This window comes from Castor canadensis, chromosome 9 (genome assembly GCF_047511655.1).
Source record: "Castor canadensis chromosome 9, mCasCan1.hap1v2, whole genome shotgun sequence".
In the NCBI taxonomy this organism is placed as follows: Eukaryota; Metazoa; Chordata; class Mammalia; order Rodentia; family Castoridae; genus Castor; species Castor canadensis.
In genome coordinates this window covers 16104959-16118588 of record NC_133394.1, presented here as the reverse complement: position 1 = coordinate 16118588, position 13630 = coordinate 16104959, and the positions used below count along the sequence as shown (strand labels likewise).

The 13630-nt window shown below is 40.6% G+C and overlaps 1 protein-coding gene across 5 annotated transcripts in view; it reads right to left on the bottom strand.

Moving 5' to 3' along the window:
- Arhgap10 (Rho GTPase activating protein 10) overlaps nucleotides 1-13630 on the bottom strand; it is a 285111-nt gene that overhangs the window by 60076 nt on the left and 211405 nt on the right. The window contains exon 20 of one of the 5 annotated variants that reach the window (XM_074041257.1): nucleotides 3537-6923. The exons of the other annotated variants lie outside the window; for them this stretch is intronic. Within the exon in view, the coding sequence (XP_073897358.1) occupies nucleotides 6821-6923 (103 nt within the window). The 3' untranslated portion in view covers nucleotides 3537-6820. Of the gene's footprint in view, nucleotides 1-3536; nucleotides 6924-13630 lie in introns of those variants that run through there. 5 annotated transcript variants of the gene reach the window in all.

Here is a 13630-nt window from a genome sequence, read left to right as displayed (position 1 = left end):
AAATACATCTCATGTCTATCTGGGACGACTGAACTTCGGGGCAAGATTGATTTCTAAACACATTAGAGCACAGCCAGACTCTACCTCCAATTGAAAGCCTTCTAATAAAGGACTGTAAAAATATTTAGGAATATGTATTTAAAACATTTCAACCACTCACCCCTGCCACACTAAGTCTATGCGGAAATTACAAATTCCAGAGCCAGACACCAGCCTTCCCTTCAGGATGAACTGCACCGTTGTTCATTTTAATAAGCCTTAAATGTGGCAACAAAGTAGAATTTCTGCCCACTCCTTGCATGTTAAAAAGAGTAAAGAGAACTGCTCTGATTCTTCGATTACTGATCAGTTTGGAATTTGATGCCTCTCAGGCCTAATAGCTGTGTTTGAAAAGCAGAGAGGAAGATTTTGCTTGGCAGATCTCACGTCACCTCAGCCTAGGACCAGCTTTGACGCAAATGTTTCCAAACATGGTAAGTGTACTGATGCACTCAGGTACATTCCTTTAATTGTCAGGAAAAAGGACAATCAGAATAAAATAGCCATACAACCACACAGAGAGGAGCGCACAAGTCCTTCGCCTGGACCACTGTTGACACCCTAATAACCAAATGCTTGGCATTTACATCAGTGAGAAATCTAAGTGCCTGTCAAGCTGCGTCAGGCATACTTAGGTTTGTCATAGGAAAGAGTTATACTCCCCAGCACTGTCTGCTATCGTTATGTGTTTACTTCCTGAGAGATCAGTGCACTGAGACGTTCATGTATCTTAAATCCCACTGAATAAATACAGAAGAACCAGCAATGAATGTTAAAAGGAAAGCATGGATCCTTACTGAGGATCAGAATTCCTCAATACTCTCGGGGTATGTCCTGACAGAGGACATACCACAAAGAGAAAACAGGCAATGTGTGATTAAGAAATATGGCAGCTACCATCAGAGGCAGGGTTAAAGCATGACCACAAATTCTTTGACTCTCATTCCATCAAGAGATGCACCAATTCTTGCCTCCCCAAATCTAAGTAGGTTCACAACTGATTCAGTCAATGGCAGAGGAAAAGAAACTATAGGACATCAGGTTCCAGATCATGAAAGCCCTACTGTCTCTGCCTTTTTTGCTGGAACGCTCTCTTAGAGCCCTGGGGTGGCTATACTTGTAAGGAAGTCCATGCTATATGCAGAAGCCAGGTATAGGTGCATTATTCAGCCATCCCACGGGAGCCGAGCCTCTGAGTCAGTCTGGTCCAGGTACCAGATGTGACAAGAGAGGCCTCCAGGTGACTCTACCCATAGCCCTTCAGAGTTCCCAGTGTAGACCCCTGAATCACCATGCAGAAATAAGCCTACTTTACCCTGCTTTGTCCATATAGTCACAAAAATAACAAATCTGGTCATTTACAACACTCAATTTCAGGTGGTCTGTTATAGTATGACAAATAAATATAATACCACCTTAACCAAATGATCAAAGTAACTTTACAAATAATTTAACAAAGCAGCATTAAGCACCTCTTGATGTGATGTACTTAGAAGAATCAACATTTCTGGCCCACCCAAAAATACACCTCCCGAGTCCAATCGTGAAGAGTGCAATTAAAAACTGTTTTGTGAAACTATTTCCCTGTACACTTCAAAAGTGCCAAAGTCATGAACAACAAACACTGAGAAACAATTTGAGATTAAAGAGGACTAGAATGACATGACATTTATTATACACAATGCACGGCCTAGACTGCATCCCGGACCAAGGAAACCATTTGAGGAGAGGTGAAGAATGAACTACCTGTTAAAGCAAAGCTTCTGACATTTGCACACAGACAAATCACCAGGGGGGTCCCACAGAATGCAGACTGTGATTCAGCAGGCCTGGAGTAGGCCCCCTGCAGCCTTCACCTCTAACAAATTCCCAGTTAGATTGTGGCTACACTTGGACTTGTGTATTGATAACAATATTGTGTTAGCGTCAAATTTCCTCAATTGGTCCTTGTTTTTAAGACACACATAATGAAGTACATATGGATGAAGAGTCATGATGTAAGAGAATTTACAGCAAGAATTATACTACAAGAGTGTATAAATGATTATTATATTGCTGGTACAAACTTCATGTAAGTCTGAAATTTTCCAAGAGAAAAGTTTAGGGGAGAGGAAAGTGTGCAAGTTATATGAAGAACAACCCTACAAGGTCAATATTTTTGTAGAAAGAAGTGGTTGAAGAAATTAAATAACTAGTACATGATTGCATTACCAGAAAATTGGCCCCAAGGTCATAAAGCAATAATGTTTATTGCTATTAAAATATACTTTGCCTTGGAGGGTAACTTAACTTCTCTAAGGCCTTAGTTTCCTGATCAAACTAAAAGCATTGTACAAGACAGAATGGCTTATGGCATCTTAGACATCATGCTAGTAACCCAGATCTACCATTCAATCTCCATACTCCTCAGCTGTTCCATTAGAACACGAACTCCTTCGGTCTCTACCTTCAGGGCAGAATGAGGGTTTGGGGAATGCCAAACATACCAAAAAACCATAACCTATAACTAAGATTGAATCAGAGACATCTATGAAATTTAGAATTAATTAACTATAGGAAATGTAGTTTCAAAAATTTAAGCTCAGGAATTAAGTCACATACTCATTCTAGGGAACAACATTAGCACTGTCCCTTTTTCAGATACCAGAAACTCAGGTTTCAAAAGAACAGACATCAAAATACTGTGAGTAAAGTTATGTATGGTACCAACACTTGAGGTCTCCATAGGAAAGTTGGCTCAAAGGGACGAAGACATTTTCAAAAATTTAATTTTAATTGCAACAAAAAAATGATGCATGTGAGTGAGAAAAGGAATTGAAGTTGAAAAAAAAAATACGACAACATGGGAATTCCAAATGAGGCTCTGGACTGATAACTAAAGCAAGGATGATGGCCAGGAAGGGTAGGAAAACCAGCACAGGTTCCTCCAAGCATGCAAATTCATTTCTGTAACTACAGAGCCTCCAGGTAGGGAAAAATCAACAGTCTATACCAGATTCCAAAAAGCCCTTTAAAATTCCAAAAAGCCCTTTAAAAATTGTCATTCATGGTGTCCTTGCACATAAAAATAAAGACATTTTTTATAAAGCAAAAATAATTCAGTGAGGACAGCACTAATTTATATGTTACAAAGATGTTCCATGTTTAACTTAACAGATGACAGCTGGATTCTCCTATCTACTTCTACATTCAGCATTTCACGTTGTCTCTAGAAAATGCCATTCTACAACTGTAAAGAATGAGAGTGAAAAATTATAAGGATGAATGGAAAGCCAATGATCACAAACACATCTTTGGTCTCACACATCTTTGAGGGGACTTGGGGGGCCACCCAGTTCATACTTTAAAAATCCAGACTTGGATGCTGATATAAGTCTGATTTGATTACATCCAAAGGACACCATTTAGTAGAACTACAATAATGTAGATGAGAACTTCATAATTTGGAGCCTGACAACTCTTTGTTGTAGAGGAACCATCCTGTTCATTGTAGGATGTTTGTCACTGTTCCTGGCCACTACCTACGGGGTCTCTACAGCACTCCCACACCTAGCCATGACAACAAAAAATGTCTCCAGACACTGTCAAACGTCCCCCTGAAGGTAAAACTGCTCATGGTTGGAACCCACCACTCTAAACCTAGAGAAATACTTCTGGTAGTACCCTCCAAGTTCCAGCTTGGTGTTTGTTAGCATTGGCTTGGTTCTCATCGGCAGATGACATCAAACCAGGAGAGATACTGAATGATTTCCTGAGCAAGAAATGTGTCCAAAAAAACTTTCAACAGGTTGGAAGAAAGGGACCAGCAATATGAGACCCAATGGAAAAAACAAAAACATGTAAGAGTGTGCAAAGTGTGTGCCTCAGTGGCAGCAATAGGAATGTCAATATGGACAACAGATGGCCCAGAATGAGGTCATCACAGGCCATGACCAGGAAGCCAATCATGACTTAGACAGGGTCAACAGACACAGAACATCCCTCAGATGAGGAAGTGCTAACCCTAGCTGTGTTCCTCACTGACTAGACCACACTAGGGGTTACATTCAGTTCTGCAATCAGTCACTGTGATACAAAACTGTCTCCCCAAAGTGTAACCAGGAGTCATAGGACTGCAGGAACTGGAAAGAAATCCAGCAGGCCACAGTAGTGATTCACAGAATCTAAAAATACTATCTTGTGAAAGAGGGATTAGCATTTGATTAAGCCCCAGAGGTTAAAATCAGAGCTAATGGGTTGAGAATATAAGCAGCTGTATGTCTGCCGAATTTGAGGGGGGCAGAAGACCTGAACTGTTGATGTTGTACAAGTCTTCGGCAGGTCTTGGACAGGTTAACTTGGGAGATGGTGAGTTCTGTGGCTCCAAAGTTTCACAGGTTAGGACTGAAGATTTTCCAAAGGGTCTCACAGATGCATGCAAGCCTTAAATGGTTAACCCTGAGTCTATGAGAAAGGAAATATATAACCATACCAGAAGATTTTCTTACCAAGCTATTTGAACCACGTGAGTCACACTTCCCTCTGCAGACAACCTATCAAGATGACCTGTCACCCTTTTCAGCAGCACAGGGTAACCTGTCTCCACCTCTGATAAATACCCTTCTGCCATGCTGAAATCTAGACTTCCTACTTCCCCTGCTCCCACCCACAGGGTAACTGTGTTCGCACACTGCAGTGGGGCCCTGACTGGCTTAGTGAGGGTCTGATCTCATCCAACACTTCCTTACACTCTGGTTTTCTCTTTCCAAAACAAGCTCACAAAAAACTGTTTCACACACCTAGTTATTGTAAACAAAGTCATCCTTACTTTTTCCACAGACATAAAGAGAGCTTTGGTTTGGTTTTGCTTTTTGTCTAAGAGCTTGATGACTAACCTTCTTGACGTTTTATCAAGTCCCACAGCATCTCCAGGCATTTTCATGTATCTTATTGCAACAAAATATATAAACCAAGAAAAACTATGCAGGTACTACAATGCTACTGAGTATAGTTCAGAAAAAGGGCAGAACACCCCATTCATAAGGAAAGCATGTATGCCAAGAAAGGCTGGGGGGGGGCCCGGGGGTGGAGATACAGTGGCTAAGACTACACAACTGCTGCCAATATGGTAAGAGCAACACAGGTACAGCAGTATGGCCTGCCAGATCTGTGCTGTATTCTCATTTTCAGAATTCCTACTGTACAAAAACAAGTATATAACAGGGTACCTGTTTTTAAACATATAAACTTTGAAAATATTTCTTTATCACCCTAAGAGAACACTTCTCTAAAGGTCAATAAACAAACAGAATTCATAAAACCAAATGTATTTTCATGAAAACAGGGGAACATACCTTATGTTGATCATTATGTAATAGATCCTTGTAAAGTTTGGTGCCATCAAACTACCACCATTTTATAATGCCCAAAAGTTTCTGGCGCATGAATTTAGACATGGCACAAGAGGAGTAATGAGTCTCAGCCAGGGTCAGCTAAGTGGCCGGAGATAGTTTGAACAGAATGAGAGTATCAGCTGGTTTCATTTGCTTTCTGAGGTCTGAGATAACCAAGATTCGTGTTCAGATGTGATGACTGGATGGGAAAGCTAAAATAGTGCAGGTTGTGTATGTGTGTGCATGCACGTGTGTGCATGTGCGTGGTGTGTGTCCCAGACTCTCTACCTCTCAGCTTGCAATCTCAGGCTAGCTGTATTGCCTACACTGTAGCTGACTTTCTCCAGAAGGAGTGTCCCAAGACAAGTGGAGTAGAAGCTACCAGTCTCTTAGGGCCATAGTTAAAGGTCACTTCTGCCACAGTCTAATGATCAAAGCAGTCTCAGGGTCTGCCCAGATTTAAAGGAGACAGAGACACCCCCCCATCACATCTCCATGGGAGGAATATGAAAGAATTTATCATCATCTTTAATGTGCCACAAGGAGACACATATTTCATTTTGTCATCTAATGTTATATATGTATAGCCAGACAATAGTTTGGATACAAACAAAATAACCATTCCCAAAGTAACTTCAATAAATAAGTGATTCACAATAAAAATGTGCTAAACAGATCATATGTACAATAGTTCTCTCACTATTACTTCAAGTTTTTGTGACCTAAGAACAAGATGGCCACTCAAGGACTTAATTCATCAGCAAGGAAGGACAAGGAAGCAGCTCAAACTCAAAGAATCAGACTCATTGTTAAAGTTTCAGCCCAATGAAACAAGGGCTCATACCTGTAATTCCAACCACCCAGGAGAAGGAGATCAGGACTGCATTTTGAAGCCAGCCTGGGCATTAAGTTAGCAAGATCCCACTTCAATCAATAAGGCAGATGTAGTGTCGTATGCCTGTCATACCAGCCATGCAGGAGGCATACATAGGAGAACTGAGGTCTGAGGCAAGCCAGACAAAAAGACACGAGACCCTATCTAGAAGATAACTTAAAGCAAAAAAGACCAGAAGCATGGCTCCAGTGCTGCACAAGGTAGAGTTCAAACCCCTGTACACAAAAATTAAAGGGATAAATAAATAAATGGATGGATGGATGGCTAGATGAATGGATGGATGGATGAATAAATAAAAACGTTTCTTCAGGTAAAACCTGGTCTCTTCTGTGGTTTCTAGCTTTATCCAACATAAATCAAATCGGCAGGTATTTTTATACTCAGGTATAAAACTAGAATATCTGTTTATCTTATGATATAAATTTATATTTGCAGTGGTTAGTTTTTTTTTTAAGTCAAGGAATACTACAAAGCTGGACCTTAACTTCCCCCATCCTGATAGCCCTGGTAATGCTTATTTTTCTATGTACAGAATATTGGAAAATTCACTTACCTTTCTTCTCCCAAACACCGAGTCCCTTCTTCCCATAAAATAAATACTGTTGATAGTTTGATTCCTTTTAAGAAAAACACGTTTAAAAGTTTGTCTATATATCTGCCTACATGTGTCTATAATTCTATATAGGTATTTTAGCACCTGAGGGATCAAAATGGAGAAATAGTCCCTCACCTCAGTTTTTAATTATCCATTCAAATATTAACTGAGTGCCTACGAAGGCACATGCAGACCTTAGACCATGTGAATAAATGATCAAGTGCAAAGCCCATGCATGCAGAAATATGTCTGGCACGTTCCAGGAATACCAAAGAGACCAGCAAGTCTGCAGTGATAGAAGTGATGTATGAATAGAAAGTTGGATCCGTAGGTGACATGAAGTTTTTTAATTTAATTCAGAGTGAGACAGGATGCTGGTGTCTCAGAGACTTCAGTTTTGGCATATTAAGTTTTCTATCGCTATGAAACAAGTTATCATAAAGTCAGTGACTGAAAACACATTTATCAAGATTGTATTTTCTGAGTCACGCTGTATATAAGGCAACTATCAATCATCTCAGCTTCCCAGGGTCCAGGAGTCCAGGCACAGCTTAGCGGGGTCCCCTGCTCAGGAGGTCAGCAGCTCATCGGGCTGTGATCAGGGGTCTGCCTGGCTACATTCTGGAGGCTGCTCTGGGGATGAATCTGTTTCCAAGCTCACTCAGGTTGTTGGCAGAACTCAGTTCTTTGCAGTGGGCAACTGAGGGTTTAGACTTTTTTTCTGACCATGGGCTGGAGGCTGTCTGTGGTCCTCTACCCTCTCCACAACATAGTTCTACTTCTGAGGCCAGCAAGAGACTTCTTCGTCTGCTAAGGCACACGCTGATGTCACAAAATATCACCTTCACCATACTCTACTGGTTACTCAGGTCCCACAAACACACCTAGGGTTGGATCACTAGAGTCACCCAACTGCTTATCTACCACAATCAGTGACAGTATTTACAAACCTTCCTTGTTGTTTTTAATATGCTTCTACCATGTGTTTCTTTTCACAATCACAACACAATGCATTTAACTCCACCCCATTAAAGGCCATTTGTTTCTGATCTTTGCATTAAGAGACAGTGTACAATGAACAGGCTCTACGTTTCTGCAGAATCTTGAGACAGGACCTGTAAAGCACTGTGTAGTGGAGGAATTGCCTTCAGTGCAGAAGTATATTTTATTTTTGTTTTGTTTTTGACAGGTAATTATAATTGTACCTATTTATGGGGAACAATATAATGTTTTATTACTTGTACACACTGCATAATAGTCAAATCAGGGAACTTGGCATATCCATCCTCAAACATGTATCTACTTTGAAACACACATTATTAACTGTAGGCATGCGACTTTTCTTTGGAAGAGAGGTTTAGGGATATCTGTCCATGGCTCCTTTCTCTCTCTCTCTCTCTCTCTCTCTTTTTCTCTCTCTCTCTCTCTGTCTCTCTCTCACTGTCTCTCTCTCTCTCTCTCAAGACCTCCCAACATTACTCTATTGCTCTACCCTCTTCAAAATTACTGCAAAAAAAATTGACAAAAGCAGATGCATCCCCTCCATGACTCTTGCTCAAAATCCAATGACTGAACACTGTACCTTCGCGATGGATAATTCCGATTGACTTAGGATGCAGAATTTATGCTTCCTGACATGCAGTGGACCCTGAACAATGAAGCTGTCCTGTGACTCAGGAAGTTCTCTTTTTCATCGTTACAGCTGTTTCTGTTCTACATATTTGGATCTGTACCTCATGACATGTCTTTTATCTCTCTCCTCTCATTGAATGTGACAATATCACCAATGATAGTAACTTGAGTTTTAACTTTTGATTTTATTCATTTCCATTTAAATTTGTTCATGTTTTGAAATGCTTTGGGCATCAGTCTGTTTTCTTAGCTCAGCAAGCTCCTTTTTAAAAATAATCCTATTTAATCACTTTATTTTTGAACTCCCATTTTACTGAACATTTAGTTGTTCTACAGAGATAATTTTAGTAAGTTCATCTCTTCTTTAGACCAGACTTCTTCCAGACCAGATTCTTAGTCTACAGTTCACATATCCCCCTTCTTGCTGCAATACTGACTCCACAATGGGCATTTTTGACTGGTTGGTTTCAATGACACCACTGTTGCAAATGGACAACTTTGTCAACACTTGCTTTTCACACCACTCCATGGGTGACATCTCCTTGAGTCTCTTCTCATGTTTGAGATGTCTGTTTTCTTCTCGCCTGCACTAGATTTTTGTCTGTTCTGTAACCTGACAGAAGGTCGTATAGTCGGCTAGGGCAGCTGAAATAGTGCTTAAACAACAGAGCTCTATTTTCTTAGAGGCTTAAGGTCCAAGATCAAGGGTTGGTTGTTGCTCCTGAGGCCTCTCTCACTGGCTTACAGGTGGCTGTCTGACTCAAATGACCTTTTCTCTGTGCGTATGCAATCCTGGTATCTCTTCCTCATAAGGAGGCCAGCCCTATTGGATTAAGACCCCATCCTTATGCTCTCATTAAGCCTTAATTACAGCCTTAAAACCTGTGTTAATAGCCAAATTATGAAAACAGCCAAGATGCCCCACCACTGACAAATGGATTAAGAAAATGTGGTATCTATACACAATGGAATTCTATGCAGCCATGAAGAAGAACGAAATGTTATCATTTGCCAGTAAATGGATGAAATTGGAGAACATCATTCTGAGTGAGGTTAGCCTGGCCCAAAAGACCAAAAATCATATGTTCTCCCTCATATGCAGACATTAGATCAAGGGCAAACACAACAATGGGATTGGACTTTGAGCACATGATAAAAGCAAGAGCACACAAGGGAGGGGTGAGGATAGGTAACACACCTAAAAAACTAGCTAGCATTTGTTGCCCTCAACGCAGAGAAACTAAAGCAGATACCTTAAAAGCAACTGAGGCCAACAGGAAAAGGGGACCAGGAACTAGAGAAAAGGTTAAATCAAAAAGAATTAACCTAGAAGGTAACACACACGCACAGGAAATTAATGTGAGTCAATGCCCTGTATAGCTATTCTTATCTCAACCAGCAAAAACCCTTGTTCCTTCCTGTTATTGCTTATACTCTCTCTACAACAAAATTAGAGATAAGGACAAAATAGTTTCTGCTGGGTATTGAGGGGGTGGGGAGAGGGAAGGGGCGGAGTGGGTGGCAAGGGAGGGGGTGGGGGCAGGGGGGAGAAATGACCCAAGCCTTGTATGCACATATGAATAATAAAACAATAAAATAAAATAAAATAACCCTTAAAATAAAAGAGAGACAATTTATCTTCATATAGCCATCTACTTCTTTCATTTAAGGCATTTGTCTGAGTTGGGTAATTTGGTACAAAACCTCATAAATTAAAAAAAATTAGCAAAGATATTTGAAATAACAGTTTTAGAATTGTTTGGGGAGGGACAAGAATATAAAAATTAACATTTACATAAGCAGCTAGAAATAAAAATTCTAAATAAAAATTTAAAAGGTAAAATAAATAAATAAAGCAACTGAGGCCAATAGGAGAAGGGGACCAGGAACTAGAGAAAAGGTTAAATCAAAAAGAATTAACCTAGAAGGTAACACCCACACACAGGAAATCAATGTGAGTCAACTCGCTGTATAGCTATCCTTATCTCAACCAGCAAAAACCCTTGTTCCTTCCTATTATTGCTTATACTCTCTCTACAACAAAATTAGAGATAAGGGCAAAATAGTTTCTGCTGGGTACTGAGGGGGTGGGGGGGAAAGGGAGGGGGTGGAGTGGGTGGTAAGGGAGGGGGTGGGGGCAGGGGGGGAGAAATGACCCAAGCCTTGTATGCACATATGGATAAAAGAAAAAAAGAAGAAAAAAAAAAAAAAAACCTTGTGTTTCAAATACACACAGGGGTTAGGGCTTCAACATATGAGCTGGAAGTGACACATTCAATCTGCATCAGGGATGGATAGGACAAGAACTCAGCTAGGCCTCTATGCAGCCTGGTCATTGACTGTATCTTTGTGAATCTTCCAACATGCCTGTGTCTGTGTTCACTTGCTCTGGCCAGGCTGTACATGATTCCAGCATTGGCTGTGGTCTCCAGTCCATACCAGGGAAATCTTGATCCTGGGCAACCAGTTAATCAACATCTTCCTATCATTCTTGAAGTACAAGATGTGGTATCCCTTGTAGTCCCTCATACAGTGGGTTAGCACAGTAGGAAACAGACTTCCTCCCCTACTCTCAGGTTCATTTCCCCACCTCCCTCTGTTGCTGCAACTCTTAATGATTTAGGTTTGGTTTTGGTGTTTTCTAACTGTCTTCCCATTTATGCTGAAGATCATTGACAGTTATGGTTTGAACATGAAATGTCCTCCCACAGGCTCATGTGTTGAAGCCTAGGCCCCAAACTAGTGGTGCTATGTTCAGAGGTTCTGGGAACTTTAGGAGGTGGGGCCTGGCTGGAGGAAGTAGCTCACTGGGGGAGTGGCTAGGGGATATCTGTCTGTGGTCCCTTCCTGTCTCTCTCTGCTTCCTGCCTGCCATGAGGTGAACAGTCTTCCTCCACCACACATTCCCACATCTATGATTTCAGCTTCACAAAGGGTCCAGAACACAGCCAAAGACTATGGACTGAAACCATGCACCAAGACAAATCTGTCCTCTGTTTCTGTTGGATATTTGGTCATGGCAACAAAAAAAGTAACTAATACACCAATTCTGGGTATTTATGTTAGCAAGTCCCCACTATGCCCAGAATGATCAGGCAGCATGGACCTTTGTGGAGGCTGCAAGTTTTTACCCAAAGCTGTCTACACCATTTCCTCCCCCTCTTACCAAAGAAGAGAATTTTGAGTTCACGCCTATACCGGCCCCATATCCCTTCTGTGGAAGGTCAAGCTGGGAGCAAGTCAGAGATGCAAATTTTTGGAAACTTTTGGTTTTGTTTTTTTGAGACAGTGTCTTATTCTAGCCCAGGCTGGCCTCAAACTCACAATCCTCCTGCCACAGCCTCCCTAGTTCTGAGATTTCAGGTGTGCCCTCCCATACTTAGCTAAAAACTTTAGTCTCTAAGCTTTTTTCCTCCATTTGATATCAGGGTGGTTTTTCTTTTCTTTTAACCTAATTTTAGTTTATACATTTTTTAAGATCTGTCTTTATCCTGCCACTTTATAACATGGTTTAGATACCTGTTTTCCATAACAAGATAACAAATAATTATAAATACATAAGTAAAAAGTAATACCGTGTAATGTGGAATCTGTAACTTGAACAGTTTCACCACTTCCCCAACTCTTCACATCATGCAAACAGAACACATATTTTTGTTAAATTATTTTACTCTCACCCTAGTTTATTCCATCAACAGCAAGGGTTCCTCAACAAGGTTTATTCTTAGACTTCTGAGTTACCATGTGCCCTTAAATCATGGGTGAGTGCTGCATAGGCACTCATAGTTTTTTTAAGCAAGTGGGATTCTTACCATTCATCAAATTGCCAAGGGAGTATAAAACATAAAAACTGGTTAAGAATCCCTGACCTGGGGTAATGGCAGGGAAGACTGTCAGGAACGAGCACCAGTGGAGAAGGGGAAATGATTACAACAGTTTGGATTCATCTGAATAATACCACAAGAGAGTTTTCTTTAAGGAACACAGAGTTGGGATAAAGCACAGCAGACTTCCAGAAAATGAGACTGTGGCCCTGGAAACTCAGCCCAGCACAAACAACAAAATACATGATTACACACAAAAAACAACTGTCCAGTGAGGACCTTTCCACATTAAGCCATCAAAAAAGCATAGCTTACTTGTGCCTAACAACACAGTCAGGCATGAATGACTTAATTCCCTCATCACATTTTGAAAATGATGATTAATCCTCTCAAGGGTCATTTCCCCCTAAATAAAAATGGCATTCCAGAGAGATCAAGTGTTTGAAGCCTTGTACAGAATGCCCCAACTTTTACTTACCGCTGAGGTAGGGACAGCAACCAATTACCTAAAAAAGAATAGCCTATAAAGAAATTCTATTCACAATATATGAATAGAGCTGAGTTGATTCAGCCACAAATTAGAACAGGAGATGGACAGACACTGAGAATAATATACTAGAGATCATGATTCAGACTCTGTGTGTTTCTGATGTGTACTGTTTAGCTATACGAATTACTCTTATTTATAAAGAATTATAAATCTTCCTCATAAACTATTAATCCAACACTTTGGAGATTTGGTTTGGCACAATCTACAATCTGTGGCCCATGTGTGCTTTCGGTAATTAAGAATCAGTAATAACGATGACAAACACCGCACAGCTGTGCAATGATTAATAGGAACTTTCTGGTGCACACCACCAAACACTGGCGTGTGTGGCTCAGGCAGCTAAATAAAGCTCATGACTTTATGAAATCAAATACAGGGATTTCCTTTCTGACTCCCACACATTCCAACAGAGGCATACATGTGCACTTTTATGCAATTTAAACTTGGACCCATCCATGTAGTAATATTGACTGAAACACTATGCATCATTTAAGCTTTAAAAGAAAAAAAATACCATCTTGTTTTTCTTGGGACAGTAGAAAGACCACAAGGAACTTTCTAACTGTGTGGCTTAACTGCCTAAAATCCCTTTTGGAACAAGGCAGGCCATAAATGAATACAGCAACTGTGTGACCTTGGGTAAGTTAACTTCAACTCTCAAAGCTTTAGCTTCTTGCATTTACCTAAAAACAGCAGACAAACCAACAGTACCTACCCTCCCTT